Source organism: Hippopotamus amphibius, chromosome 13 (assembly GCF_030028045.1).
Source record: "Hippopotamus amphibius kiboko isolate mHipAmp2 chromosome 13, mHipAmp2.hap2, whole genome shotgun sequence".
Classification (NCBI taxonomy): domain Eukaryota; kingdom Metazoa; phylum Chordata; class Mammalia; order Artiodactyla; family Hippopotamidae; genus Hippopotamus; species Hippopotamus amphibius.
In genome coordinates this window covers 42,915,332-42,930,711 of record NC_080198.1, presented here as the reverse complement: position 1 = coordinate 42,930,711, position 15,380 = coordinate 42,915,332, and the positions used below count along the sequence as shown (strand labels likewise).

The following is a 15,380-nucleotide window of genomic DNA, read 5'->3' as shown; positions in this document are numbered from 1 at the left end:
GTGAAGGCAGATGGTTGGAGTCATACAAGGCTGGAGTTTTTCCCAAGAATATTAGACAGATATTCAAAGGGTAGGGGAATGTAGGGTATTTTTGAAAGAGGTTAAAGTGTTGGGCCAGGGCTTCGAATTTGGACAGGGAGAAAAGTGAAGAAAGAAGGTGTCTGAATAGATGTTTTTCTAAAGAAGATATACAGATGGTTAAGAACAGATGTCCATGAAAAGATGTTCAGCATCACTAATCATCAGGGAAATGCAAATCAAAACCACAATGAGACATCACCTGTAACCTGTTAGAATGTCTGTGATCAACAAGACAAGAAATAACAACTGTTGGTGAGGATGTGCAGAAGAGAAACCCCTTGTGCATTGTTGGTGGGAATGTAAATTGGTGCAGCCACTATGGAAAATAGTAGGGAGGCTCCTCAAAAAATTAAAAATAGAACTACCATATGATCCAGCAATTCCACTCCTGGGTATTTATCCAAAGAAAATGAAAACACCACCTTGAAAAGATATATGCACCCTCATTTTCATTGCAGCATTATTTACAGTAGCCAAGGTATAGAAACAAGTGTCCATCAGTGGATAAGTGAATAAAGAAATTGTTATGTATGTGTATGTACACACACACTCACACACACACATACACACACACTGGACTATTACTCATCCATAAAAAAGAAAGGAGGACTTCCCTGGTGGCGCAGTGGTTAAGAATCCACCTGCCAATGCAGGGGACACAGGTTCAAGCCCTGGTCTGGGAAGATCCCACACGCCGCGAAGCAGCTAAGCCCATGCACCACAACTACTGAGCCTGTGCTCTAGAACCCCCAAGCCACAACTACTGAGCCCATGTGCCACAACTACTGATCCCACACACCTAGAACCCATGCTCCACAACAAGAGAAGCCACCGCACTGAGAAGCCTGTGCACCATAACGAAGAGTGGCCACCACTTGCTGCAACTAGAGAAAGCCCGTGCGCAGCAACGAAGATCCAATGCAGCCAATAAACAAATAAATAAATTTATTTTTTTATAAATAAAAAAGAATGGAATCTTGCCATTTGCAACAACATGGATGGACCTCGAGGGCACTACCCTAAGTAGCATAAGTCAGAGAAAGATAAACACCGTAGGATCTCTTCTGTATCTCGAATCTAAAAAATCAACCAACCAAAGGAAAAACAAGCTCACAGAGAAAGAGAACAGAGGTAGGGGTGGGGGTGGGGGGTTGGTGAGAGGAAAGGGTAAACTGTTTTGATTTGGTTTTTTAGTTTAAGTCAATTAAATAATTTATAATGAGATAATTTAAATTGGTAAATAAATAATGATAAAACACTTTTTAATCAAACTACTAAGAGAAACAAAAAGGAGCCTGCTGGATGGAGAAGGAAAAACCAAGGGTCCGAATATTAGAGGCACCTGGTGAAGTTTAAGAACAGTTGCTGTGGGGACACTTAACAAAGCAAGCTGGAAGAAAAGCAGACTGTGAATGTGGAGTTGAATGATCCCACTGGTGATTTCCGAGATGGCAATCTGTTTCCCTCGTTGGAGAATAAACTTCATAAGAACAGATGGTTCATATGCAGCTTCATCAAGCAGAGCTTGGCAAGCCCTCAGCACAGCCTCACAGCCTGGTCTCTGGTATTCCAAACCCACCCTAACCTTCTTAAACCTCCAGCTCTTTCATCCTCAGGCTATGACTTGCCTTCATGTTAAGGCCCATTAATGGGTCTCTCTCAACTTTGCAAAAACAAATGGCTTTGGGACTTCCCAGGCGGTGCAGTGGTTAAGACTCTTTGCTCCCAATGCAGGGGGCCCGGGGTTCAATCCCTGGTCAGGGAACTAGATCCCACATGCATGCCACAACTAAGAGTTCACATGCCAAAACTAAGGAGCCCACGTGCCACAACTAAGCAGCTGGAGAGCTGCAACTAAGGAGCCCACCTGCTGCAACTAAGGAGCCGGCGAGCCGCAATTAAGGAGCTGACCTGCTGCAACTAAGACCCAGTGCAACCGAATAAATAAATAAATAATTTTTTTTCCAATGGGTGTGAGGATTTCTTAATCTTCACTGTTTAAAAACAAAAACAGGACTTCCTAGGTGGCGCAGTGGTAAAGAATCTGCCTGCCAGTGCAGGGGACACGGGTTTGAGCCCTGCCCTGGGAAGATTCCACATGCCACGGAGCAACTAAGCCCGTGCGCCACAACTATTGAGCCTGTGCTCTAGAGCCTGTGAGCCACAACTATTGAGCCTATGTGCCACAACTATTGAAGCCCACGTGTCTAGGGCCTGTGCTCCACAACAAGAGAAGCCACTACAATGAGGAGCCTGCACACCACAGCGAAGAGTAGCCCCTGCTCGCCACAACTAGAGAAAGCCCGTGTGCAGCAATGAAGACCCAATGCAGCTAATAAATAAATGAAATAAATAAATAAAGTTATAAAAACAAAACAAAAAACAAAACGGCTTTTCTGCTCCCATCAGTGGCCTGTCCCTCCACACATACTGTGCAGGAGCCTTACTTCACTTACTCTATCCACCATCTCCATCCCCTCTCCTTTGTTTCCATGCTCACCCTTGCTTCTGTACTGCATCCCATCATCTCTTAATGTACTTTAAGCTATAGTTTAAAAAAATTCTAGAAAGTCAAATTGGCAGCATGTGTGTGTGGTGAGGGGTTGGAAGTCAGGGTGGGGCCTAGGTGTCCAGTGGGAGTGACTAGAGGGGCTGTGATGTTATTTGCTGAGATTGTTGATAAGAGGATGAGTGAGTGTGAAAAAGAAGTCAAGTGGAGATGCGTTGAGTTTGACAACAACCCACATTGATGTTCCAGGCAAACAGGCCCATATATGAGCTTAACACCAGGGCTGGAGTAAGGTTTGAAAGTCATCACCATGCCGGTCATGGTTAAAACCATAAGAGACTCCATAATGACCTATATGGGAAAAGAATCTAAAAAAGAGTGTATATATGTATATGTATAACTGATTCACTTTGTTGTACAGTCGAAACTAACACACCATTGTAAATCAACTGTACTCCAATAAGAATTTTAAAAATAAATAGGCAAATAATTTAAAAATTTTAATTAAAAACAAAACCATTAGAGAAGGCAAAATCAAGGAGAGAGCTCAGAATAGAACCCTACAGGATCTCAAGGTGAAGCGTTGGCAGAAAAGGAAGGACTCATAAAGAAGACTAAGAAGGAAAGTTCAAGGGGCCTTGAAGAACTAGTTTACCCAATCCTGCACAAAGAAAGAGAGAATGCTCCCTGGTTTTCCAAAAGCAGAAAATGCAGAATGAACCTCTTGGCATCAGGAAAGATAAAAGAAGGACAACTCACATCGCAGAAAGTGTCTGGAATAAGTTTGGGTCTGCAAACCTGAAAAGCAGGCAGGCTTTTCATCTAAGAGCCCATCTAAGAGCTCCTTCTAAGAGCCCGAAACTTATCAGCTGGCCCTGATGCCTGGGTCTGTCACGGCACCCTCTCAGGCCCCTCACAGTAATTGTTCATGGGTCAGTGCTCTTCTGAAGTAAATCCTAGCTTGTCAAGTATGTAAATGTTAATAATTGCATTGTTCTTTGGCAGCCCTAGTCATTCTGAACAAACCCAAAACTATATACAGACATGTACCCTCTTCTACACTTGCAAGGGGAAAGCAGAGGGGTTTATACTCTGTGACCAATGTAGCCAGCGTGTAGTCCCTCCACTGGGGTGCTTGCTCTAAGCTTTAGAAGCAATGCAATTAGCCCGGATGGTGCACTAGGCATGGCAAACCCGGCTGGCTTCAATTTGAGACTTAAAGCTAGAGCATTCTCTGTCTCCAAAAGACCAGATTCTATAGAGAACCTGAAGCCACTTGGAACATTTACCTTCTAACAATCAGCTATCTTTCTTGGGATTTTATTTATTATCTGCTGAAATGAGACAAGGGAATAAATAAGTGGCTGGAGAAGGAGAGGAATCAGGCAGGTGGGACCAGTGAATGTGGGCTAACTCCCGAGCTCAGGGTTGTTACTGAGGCGAACAGCAGCATCACCGAGAGATGAGCCACCCATAAATGCCATCTGAGCAGCTGGAGCAGGGGCATACATCATCTCCCCTGATTGCCCAGAGCTTGGTGCCGTGCTGTGCACCTGGTCTCGATGACCAGGCTTGAAAATACACGTGGACATAGATTGGTCATCCAGGCTCCTGGTGTGCAGGACTCTGTTTATGCGAGACGATACTGTGAAAGAAAGTGTCAAAGGCACACATAGCACCGCCCACAAATGTGTGACTGGACCCAAATCAGTCACTCAAAGCCACAGCCACAGCAGTTGTCAGAGAACCACAGATCCCAGCTCCTGAAAGTGGAGAACCAAGGACCCAGAAGAGTCTCAGCTCAGGAAACACATCTTAACCCCAAAGGCCAGGATGGCCTATGAAATCCTAAAATCTTGAAGAACTGAGAGTAAAACAAACTAAAAGGAGATGCCATGGTTTCTTTCCATCAAATATGAGAATGCTGCCATGTTCCTTGCATCCTGACAGGATGCAAGGAATCATACCTATTGGATCCTAAGATTTAAATATTCTCTGATTTTTGAAAAGATCTATCCAAGGGAATTACTAAGGATGCGAAAGGCCTTTATCAAAATTGTTTGATCTCTAAGAGTCAGACCTCAAGAATGGTACCACTTCAGAAAGCAAGCCTGCCTCAGGAAAATATTTTGACCCTTTCTTCACATGTAATTTAGCAGCTCTGCTTGAGAGTGAATTTTTTCCCATTTATCTTCCTTCCACCCCTTTGATTTAAGATAGCCAGTCAGTGTCAAGAGAGTTTGTATGCACACCGCATACGGCATGGCAAAGCAGTGGCTCTCATGCATTACCTTAGGACCTTTGGGAACCTGAGAAGGGAGAATGAGTATCGTAGGAAGGGCTCAGATGGTGCATCTTTGATGTCATGGGACATTATGAATGGAGGCTGTCAGGTCCCCTGGTCCCAAGGAGGGGACAACAACTGAGGAGGCAATGACAGCCTATAAAGGTGTCTCCCTTGATACGCACCGAGAGTGTTTAACTGAGGGAGTCAAAATACACCAACACTAAAATATCTCTTGAGTTTAAGTGAATAAAACCAGCAAGGCTGAATCCAGACAAATCTGTGGCTCAGATGAAATTGGCTTTCATTGTCTTTGATCTCCTTTCCATGTCCTGGTTCATTCAATTCTCAGCCACCTAAACAGCCATCACACAACTCACTGGAGATTGTGGGCTTGAAGCCGCCACCATAGATGGCATACCTCGTATACAATTAATTTCCTGTGCTCTGCACATTTTCTAACCACTTCCATATATCAAAACTTACCTGTCCTAGGACCTTATTACCCAGGCCCCTTAGGAAGGCATAAATTAATGACAAAGTAACTTGATGCACAACTTCCTATTACAATTTTAGTGGCTTACCAGTCACTTACCAGTCTGTTACTTCCTTCCCAAATTAACCTCACCTGATCTATGCGGTGAGGCGGGGGAGGTTGCTTGTTGAAAATGCAGATCCCCAGAACCTCACCAGTGACCCAAGGAATTAGATTCTCTGAGAGCATTTTAACATGCTCCCCAGTTGATTCTTCTGCATACTAAATCTGTAAACATCATGAGACATGCACACACTATTATGTGGTATGCAGGTTCTGGGCATCAGAGTAGATATAAGAATCTCAAATACAATTAACACCCACTGTTAACTTATAAACAGGATCATTTTCAAATACTAAAAGGACTAAAGAGTTGGCCTGCCATGCATGTGGGCAGGAAATATATGGGAAGTCTCTGTACCTTCTGCTCAACTGTGCTCTGAACATAAAACTGCTCTGAAAAATAAAGTATATTAAAAAAAAGGCCGATCTGCCCAAGATAGAGCTGATGAACCTGTGCTCTCTGGCTCACCCATTCTCTCTATAGGCATCACCCCCTTTTATCTTCTACTTATTCTAAACTAACCTCTGTGAAGCCGCAAAGAGGCAGAGCCATTCTCCAGGCTTCCATGGCCCAAGGCACTGACTGACTATGAGAGTTTTAGAGCACAATGCAGAGTCACCTACAGTGTCACTAACTATTCTCTTCTTTGGTCCTGGTGAATCGCAAACAAGGCTTGTTCTAGCCACATTCCCATCCCCCAGTATAGTATGTGGAGCCCTATAGATATTCAATCAAGCTTGCTGAATAAATGAATGATCTTACCACTGAGGTTAACATCAGATGAAGTGTGTTGGGAGGAGGGATGGATGAACTGACTGAACCTCTCCTTTTGCACATATACAGATACCCCTTAGAGTCACCATTCCTTCTCTCTCTGAGGCACAGGAATTGAGGGCCTCGTTTATTCAATCTGTTACTGTGGTCCATACTCTGAATTTATAAATTAATCACTTCATCCTACTAGACAAAGGAAGCAACCAGTACTGCCATCTGAAGTATTGTTCCAACAGTGTCTGTGAGGAAAACAGAAGCCACACTAAACGAGGGGATTTAATGCAGGGAATTGATGACACAGGTTTGGTAAGGCTGAAGGAGGGCCATTGAGATGACCCATTGTTAGTAAACACAGGAAGCAGCTACTAACCTTAGGGCTGGGGGAGCAAAAGGGAAGAGATGGTGTTACCAGAACCTAGCAGCTTTGATGGGGGACCCCCCACGGCTGGTGCCTGGCCCTCTCTGGGGGCTGCTGCGCGGCTGCTGCTTGGGCTTCTGAGGGGGACGCTGCTTGGCCGGTGGAGGTCGGACTTCTGGGCGGGGGCGTGGCTGACGTTCAGGCCTCGGAGGGGACCGTGGCTTGGCTGGTGCTCTCACCACCGCGGGGGGTGCAGCTGGCTGGCGCTTGGGCCTCTGAGGGGACGTTGCACGACGGCTGGTGCTGAGAGGGCCAAAAGAAGCTGGAGGCTGGAGCAATGGCTCTCCTCTGCTGCTTAAGGGATGCTGACAGGAGCTGGAAACAGGAAGGCAGCCCTGCTCCCCCCCACCTTCCAGTATCCCTCCAGTACCTTCCAATGGCAGATCCTAACAGGGAGTCGACTGCCAGGGGATTGGGGGAAGCGCAGTTTGCAGAGCCTCAGCCCCAGCATTGCAGAGTAGAGCAGGTAGGGGAAACTCAGAGCTGAGAGACAAAGGCCAATGCCCAGCTCAGGCACTGGGTGGCAGCGCAGACCACTCACCTGGTCTTCTGGCAGGCACAGCAGATCCAGTCCTCCTCTTTCTTCTGGTAGAAGCAGCCACTTTTACAGATGCTGTACTTGCGATCCACAATTTCACGTTTGGAGTTGAGGAAGGTGAACGGTGGGCAGCAATGTATGCTGAAGTGCTCGGAGAACTTCTGGTTCTTGGAGAGTCTGGGGCCCTCCTTAGCCACTTTCTGACTCATCTCACTGGAAATCAGTGATGCCGGCGGAGCAGTGGGGGGGTGTGGGGGAGTTGGGGAGACATGAAAAAGCACATCAGGTGAGGGAGCTTTCTACTCAAGGAACCCACTCCTTGCTACTCCCGTGGTCCAAGTTCACATTTAGGGCTATCCTCCATCCTGAATCTGGAAGATCAATTTCCTGCCCAGGTCTATGGAAAGGAACAAAATTGAGGGTTTTTTTAAATTCAATTTTTACAGGCTACACTCCATTTACAGTTATTACAAAATATTGCCTATATTCCCCATGTTGTACAGTACATCCCTGTAGCATATCTTACACCCAATACTTTGTGTGTAGACAAGATAAGGGAAGAGTTTGTTAATTTTTATTTCTGTATTTTCAAATCGTGTTTTCTGAAAATGGACTCTTTTTTCCCTTATATGTTAGCCACCCATTTAGGACAGGAAAAAAATATTACAAAGCCAAACACATCTATGGCTAAATAATATCCTAGATTTAGGAATGGCTGTTTCTCTACAAAACCAAGAAATGTTTGTTATTAAAAGCATAATTGCTATTCATACAGTGAAATACTACACCAGACTGAGAAAGAACAGACTATAGACACACATCAACATGTGTGAATCTCATAAACATAATGTCGAACAAAAGAAACCAGACACAAAGGAATATGAGCTGTACGACTCAATTTATATAAGGTTCAAAAACAGGCAAAACTAGTCTAGTGCATGATGCTAGAAATCAGAACGTATCAATAGTTATATTTGGAGAAGGTGGGGTCTGACTAAGAAGAGGCAGGAGGGAGCCTGCTGGGGTCAGAAAATGTTCTGGACCTTGATCTGGAAGGTGACTACGCAGGTGTATACGTATCCGTGAGCTCTACACTTAATTTTTGTGCATTTTACTGTTTACCTAAGTTAAAAAGGAGGAGGAAGAGGAGAGACTAGAGAATTGTGATTCTTGAAAAAATTCTGAGGAGGGTAAAAACTTAATTACTATAACATCCTTTGTAGAAATGTGACACATGCAGAAATAGTCCTACCTAACACTGCAAAACACTGAAGCACACGGGGACTTGAAGGACTATTAACCAACAACAGTCTACAAATATACATGGGTAACGTGCATATACCAGACATTAAGAATGTCCCTGCTCTCAGAAAACTCAAGGTCAAGTTGCACACACAGATGTGCCATATGTAATTACAGGACAGGGTGACATCGACCAACAGAAATATGTACAGAGATCAAGGAAACCATGAAAAGGGGTTTCAGCCATCCAATTCAGCATTTATTATATGTTTAGGTTGTGCCAGGCACAGTGCTCAGGCTCTGTGGGATGGATTTTTTGAAGACAGAGAAGACGATCTGGGTTTTCAGGATGAATACATTAAAAACAACTAAGTTACTCTGGGGGATATTTTGATTTTTGTTTGTTGGCTGGTTTCTATTGTTTTTTATTGAAGTATAGTTATTTACAATGTTGTGTAACTTTTTTTGTTTTTTGATGGGGTTGTCTTCTGCTACAGATAGAAGTGAGGGCTGAGAAGTAAGTTGAGTGTAGTTATAAAAGGAAAATACATGCTTCTGCACATCAGTCTGTGGAGTTCAAATTATGTGTTACATCTGTTATGTATGTTGCAAATGTTCTTTCCCAATGTTTTACCTACTTTTATCATGCAAAAACTAATTAATTTTTATGTAATTAAGCTTCCCAGTTCTTACTCAGGGCTTTATATTTTAGTTCAGAAAGTCTTCCCCACTTCAATTGGGAGATTGGGATAGCCATATATATATTACTAATAAGAAAAAAATATATCAAATTGTACGCTTTAAATATATGCAGTTTATTGTAAAAAAAAAAAAAAGTCTTCCCCACTTCAGAAGCTCTTAATCGTACTCATGAATATCTCATTTTGAAAGAGAATCCTCTCTGAATCTCACTTTCATGTCTCTTTTCCTCCCTATAACTCCTCATTTGTATAGGTAATGTTCTTGAGAAGTTATCAATGCTCCTTTTCTCCATTCCTACGTCTCCTCCCCCTCAGTGCACTCCAGTCTAGCTTCTGTTTCTGTCCTCCCACAGAAAAATGATTCTCATGGCTTCCCAAAGACCTCCATGCTGCCAGACCAGCCGTCTTCTTATGTGAGCTCTCTCTCCATGTAAATGCTTCCCTGGACTGTCATCCACATTCTCCTAGATTCCCTCCTCCATCTCCAGCCCTTCCATCTAGTTTCTCTTATAGGTTCATCTGCTTTATCCAGAACTTTTAACATTAGAGTCCTTCAAGGTACAATAAATACTCAATGATTAATGGGGTTACCTTCAAGCATCCAGTTCAGCATTTATTATATGTTTAGGTTGTGCCAGGCACAGTGCGCAGGCTCTGTAGGGGACACAAAGCTGAATCATGCTTAGTCCTGTCCTCAAGAAACGTATCCACCAGCTGGGAAGACGGGCAAGGATGCACATGGTGTGCTCATAGCCACAAAACCCATCTATTGAACCCAATACATACAAGTCTCTGGGGAGACTAAGGGGATGGATCAGCTAAACATCCTGCTGACCTCCTGCAGATGGAGGAATGTTGCATAGATGTCACTAAGTGCCATACAAGGAAGGCATGCTCTGGAACATGAGAATGTGCTGAGGCAATGGCACAGAGAGTCCACAAGAGTGGGGCGACACGCTGGGCTGGGAAAGCAGGTAGGACATGGGTAGAAACATCTGGCCCGAGATTTGGACAGTCAGAGATAAGGGTGTGTGGAAGGACAGGAACAGTTGATTCCTAAGCAAAGATACAGAAGGGTGAATTGCAGTCTGCCTGAGAGCCCACCCTGTCTGCAGGGCAGTGTGGGAGAGGTGATGGTGCCAGGACACAGGTGATGAGGTACACAGGAGTCACCCATCACTGTGAAGGATCTAGCCCTGGTGACTGGGAATGTGGTCATGCCATCAGCCGATCAGGAGTCTAAATAGAAAAAAAAAAGAAAAGAAAAAAGATAAAAAGGACTTCCTAGGTGGCGCAGTGGTTAAGAACCTGCCTGCCAATGCAGGGGACGCGGGTTTGATCCCTGCTCCAGGAGGATCCCACATGCCGTGGAGCAGCCAAACCCGTGTGCCACAACTGAAAAAAAAAAAAAAAGAGTCTAAATAGATGAAAGGAAGGGAGGTCATTTCACTGGTCCAGGATATCATGAGTTTAAGGTGCTCAGGACATCCATGTGGAAATGGGTATCCAAAACTCAGGAGCTAGAGCCTTCATCTTGAGAGTCCTTCACCTCACGGAAGAGGCACAACCTTGGGAGTGGATGTGATGGGTGTGAGCTGAGTGAGGAGCCAGGCCAGGGAAGGCTCCCAGGAGGAGTAGTGGGCCTACCTTCAAGCTCCAGGAAGAAGAGCTAGGGAAGAAGGAGCATCAGGGGCAGCCAGGGAGGTGGCAGGAGTAGCAGCCTCTTAGAAGAGAAATTTCCAAATTTGCAGGAGGAGGAGATGGTCAGCAGTATCCAAAAACAAAAACAAAAGCAAAAAAAAAAAAAAAAAAAAAAAAAGCTTTGTACAAACAATCAGTTTTAGACCAATGAGGAACCAAAGTTGATTTTTAGAGTCTGATTCACTGTACCCTAAAGATCTGACCAAGCCCCACCAAATCCTATACATGTGGCAAAGTCCAGCTCACGTTTCTGCTCCTCTGGGAACTAATGAAATGAAACACTCTTTAGGCTCCCAGCACGTGGAGACGATGTTACTCAACTTTTCACAGGCAACCCAGATATCCCCAATTCCTCCAGCCTTCTGGGGTCATCTTTCCCCAAATGGCCCCGGCGCACATCACAAAAAGCAGAAAATCTAGCACTTGGCCCCACATTTTTAGGAATGAGCGGCGTGGGGTTAGAGGGAGATTTTAAGTCTCCTGGCACTAAATTCCTGCTCTGACTGAATTCGCAGTTCCCACCCACCTGACAAGATGCCTGGGCCCACTCTAAGCCCATCTAGACCCCCGCCCGCCCAGCCTTCTCTTCCCACAGCACCTCGGGGCAAAGCTCTCAAATTATTCGCTGGCGCTCCTTGCGCTCCGCCTTCGCCCACCATGTCCAGCAGGGGGCAGCCTCACCGCTTGTTCCCCATCATGTGTGTTCCTAACGGAAAAGCAGTTCTCTTCCCTGGAGCCCTGACATTCTTCTAGGGCAACCTGCTGAAAATCCACCCAACTTTAACAGAGCATTTTTGCCCTTCCTTTAGTAAAATGTTTATAGAGACTGGAAAGGCTCTGGCTACCGTTGCCCGTGGTAGCAGAGCGTTTAGTTGGGGTACATAGCAACTGGTTGTATATACTCCCCTCCGACTCTGCCCCCCACCGTGCCCCAGTTTAGGAAAGCTAAGGTCCACATGCTGAACCACAGCAACGTACACACCAGCCATCCTTTCCCACCACACCAGGCTGCCTAGTAAATCAGTTGTAACTACAGGCAAATAATTAATGGCAGAGGAAATAATTCACATTTCCTGAGGCCCTGTTATATGTTGGTGGTTTTATATACTTTACCTCATTTTTATAATATGACATTATCATCAACAAACTAAAGATGAGGTAGGCTAAGAAACAGGACGAAGTTCGAAAAGCCAGTAAGAGGCAAACAGGGATTTGAACCCAGGTCCCTGTGACTCCAGCACCCGGTGCTGTCTGACCAGGCTCAGCGCTGTCACTCAACTCCCTGTGCTCAGCCCTTCTCTCTGGGGAGCAGGTGTCCAGGCAATGGGACCAGCCTGGAATTTGAGGAACTGAAGGTGGGCCCAGGGATGGGATCAGGCTGCAGAAGTGCATGGGTCCATGGCCCAGGATGAAAAAGACTGAAAGTTGGGGAAACAGCTCCCTGAAGAAAGGAAAGGTAGAGGATGGAGTTTGGAGACATCAGGACAGTACGGTGGCCGGGACAACCTGCCGGAGCACAGAGGCTCACAGTGAGGGGCTGGAATGTAAACTCAGGCAGGGTCCTGAGGGGAGTGTGACCCATGGTGCTTCCTCCGTGCCTCCCCAATCAGTCCTTAGGAGATTTTAAAACCTATATTCGCTGTTGAGAATTAGAAAACTTGAATGAAGAAAAATAATAAAAATTCCTAAATTCTTATCTCACAGTTAACCACTTGTAAAATATTTGAACATTTTATTTGCCTTGAGAATATTTATATGTAAGTATATAGTTAATAAGAAGTTGAACCATACCGTACATACTTTTCAAATTACATGCTTGGAAAATCATTCATTTTTTTAAGTTTTATAAATATAGATGTAATGTTACTTATAACATTTTCTTATGGCTTTTAAAATCTGTGATAAATTTATAGTCACAGCCCCCTTTATGGTTTATATCATATATTTGCATCTTCTTTCATTTTCTTGATCAATCTGGACAGAACTTATCCCCTTTGTGATTCTTTAAAACAACAAGGTCTTGGTTTTCTTGCTTGTCTTTGCTCTTTTTTTTCCTAGTCCATTAATTTCTGAGTACATTTATTATTTCTTTTTTTCAACTTTCTTTAGGCTTATGTTCTTATACTTTTTATCTATTCTTGAAACAAACTCTTCTCACATATGCATTTATGACTATAACTTTTTCATACAACTTCAGCTGCATATCACAATATGAATGTAAAATTTTCATTTCCTCTTCATTTTAAATATGAATGAGTTCTTCTTTGATTCATCAATTATTTTTAAAAATCCGTTGTAAAATTTCCAAGTGTACGAAGCTATTTTTATTACACCGAATTCTGATTTTAAGGCTTTTTGGTCAGAGAGTGACTCTTTGATATTGGTTTCATGTGTTAACAGTCAGCGTTTTTAAATGTTCCATGTGTACTTTGAAAGGCTGTGTATTTCCAGAAACAATTTGAAATTATCTAGGGAAGATAAGAATGTGAACAAGCTACAATCTAGCAATTTATTCTTGGGCACAAACTACAATCTAGCCATTTATTTTTGGATCATAGCTCAACCTTGCAGATAAAGCCACTTGGTGGAACACAAAGCTGGAGGAGCCTCAATCCTTCATGATGGTGGTTCTAGGCCTGGACCCTTGAACACTGAACACCTTTTACAGGAGAAACAAACAAACTTCCACCTTGTTCAAATCACTATTATTTCAGCTACAAGCAGCAAAATACAACTCTGAATTAATATACTCAGTTTTTTCACCTAAAAGAGGGTGTCTTAGTCAGTTTGGGTGCTATTAAAAAAAAAATACCATAAACTGGGCAGCTTGTGAACAACAGAAATTTATTTCTCACAGTCTGGAGGCTGGGGTGTCTGAGATGAAGGTGCTGGCAGAGTCCGTGTCTGCTGATACCCCACTTCCTGGCTCATAGATGGAGGAATGAGTGAGGGAGCTCTCTGGGGTCTCTGTAATAAGGGCACTAATCCTATGCATGAGGTCTCCACCCTCATAACCTGACCACTTCCCAAAGGCCCCACCTCCAACTCTCATCACACTGGGGAGTAGATTTCAACATGTGAATTTGGGGAGACACAAGCATTCAGTCCATAAGAGGGGAATAACATATAATAACAGCATTTAACTCAGAGGGCCTTTGATACCAGTAAATACAATAAAATAGGTGAAGAACCTAGTGCTACCACATACAAATAACCTACTTCATAAATTCCATTTCCCTTTCACTGGCTAAGAATCTAATCAAATGACCTGTCTAATTCTACTGACTTCTTCAGACACACTCTTTACGTCTCTCACATGACGTTTGATTCAAGCATTAATTAAATGCTTAATAAAGTGAAGACATCTTTATTTACTTTTGTGGCTAACAGCAAATCATTATAAACACTACATGATGTTTTCACAAACTATGCCACCTAATTGCAGAGCAAATATAATTGTAAACTGACTGGCAGGATGAAGAGAAAAATGACTGAACTTGAAACCATAAAATATCATCTCTTTCAGGCTTTCCAGATATCTCCATAGACTCTAAAACTAAAGAAGAGAGGAAAGTGAGGCTGGTGTTTGAAGAAGGAGAAAAAGGAAGTGAAGGAGAGGAACCAGAGGGAGAACAGGAACCTCTCCTCACTATTTATTGAGCACCTACTATGCCCCAGATGCTTTATATCTGTCATTTCTAATTCCCAATATAACCCTACAGGTAGCCCTACTGTCCCCATCTTAGAGACAAGGAAACTGAGACCTGAAGAAGTTATGTAAACTCTGCAAAATTACATAGTAATAATAATATTATTAATAATAATGATAGAAAACTCATAATGGCCAGTGTAACTATTGACTACCCAATATTTGCCCTGCCCTTCAATAACAAACCCTGATTTTGTTTGGCGGTTTGATATGCCCAGTTAAATATATACAACTCCCTCTGTGACCACATAGGGTCCATTCTGTCCAAGAAGATGCAAGCAGAAGTCCATGGGGAAGATGACCTTTTTTCAATAATAAGGCTTTTATTCAAGAGGAGGCTCTCTCTGATGAGTGCATCCAGCCCAAGCCAGCTTTTTCTGGCCCCCAAGAGGCAGGATTATTTTCAGCCTTTGGACCTCGAGCCTTAGGGCTCCTTCCCCCTACTTCCTTCCCACCAACAGTTATACCTTAGGGCTCAGCCAAAAGCCAAGTCACTTCCTGGGGAGACTTTCCAGGGCCTTCCCTTCCCCCAGGGAGAAATGATCACTCCTCCCTCATTTGTGCCCTGGCCTTGTGTGCTATACGTAATTCTAGGAGAGCATCTGGAACCTATAGGATTGCCCTTAAATGTTCTGCCCTCAGAGCTTTGTTCGATGCCTAATTCAGAACAGTTGTTCAATAGATGCTTGAGTAACGAGAGCATGAACAAAGGGTGCCTCTCACAACGGCTGCAGGAGCCCTTAGCCTGTCGCTGCCTGTCCCCAGATGCTCTTGAGCAGTCCCGTGTCCCTCAGGGACCTCTGCTCTGACTCAGGCAACAGGGT

The 15,380-nt window shown here is 43.9% G+C and overlaps 1 protein-coding gene across 3 annotated transcripts in view; it reads right to left on the bottom strand.

Annotated features, from left to right (window-relative positions):
- MOBP (myelin associated oligodendrocyte basic protein) overlaps positions 1 to 15,380 on the bottom strand; it is a 47,726-nt gene that overhangs the window by 18,264 nt on the left and 14,082 nt on the right. Inside the window, exons 3-4 of one of the 3 annotated variants that reach the window (XM_057706025.1) lie at positions 7,207 to 7,416; positions 6,512 to 6,908 (exon numbers count right to left, since the gene is read on the bottom strand). The exons of 1 other annotated variant lie outside the window; for it this stretch is intronic. In XM_057706025.1, coding sequence (XP_057562008.1) covers positions 6,653 to 6,908; positions 7,207 to 7,412 — 462 coding nt within the window. In that variant the 5' untranslated portion in view covers positions 7,413 to 7,416 and the 3' untranslated portion in view covers positions 6,512 to 6,652. Of the gene's footprint in view, positions 1 to 6,511; positions 6,909 to 7,206; positions 7,417 to 15,380 lie in introns of those variants that run through there. One more of the 3 variants, XR_009048800.1, reaches the window with a different exon arrangement.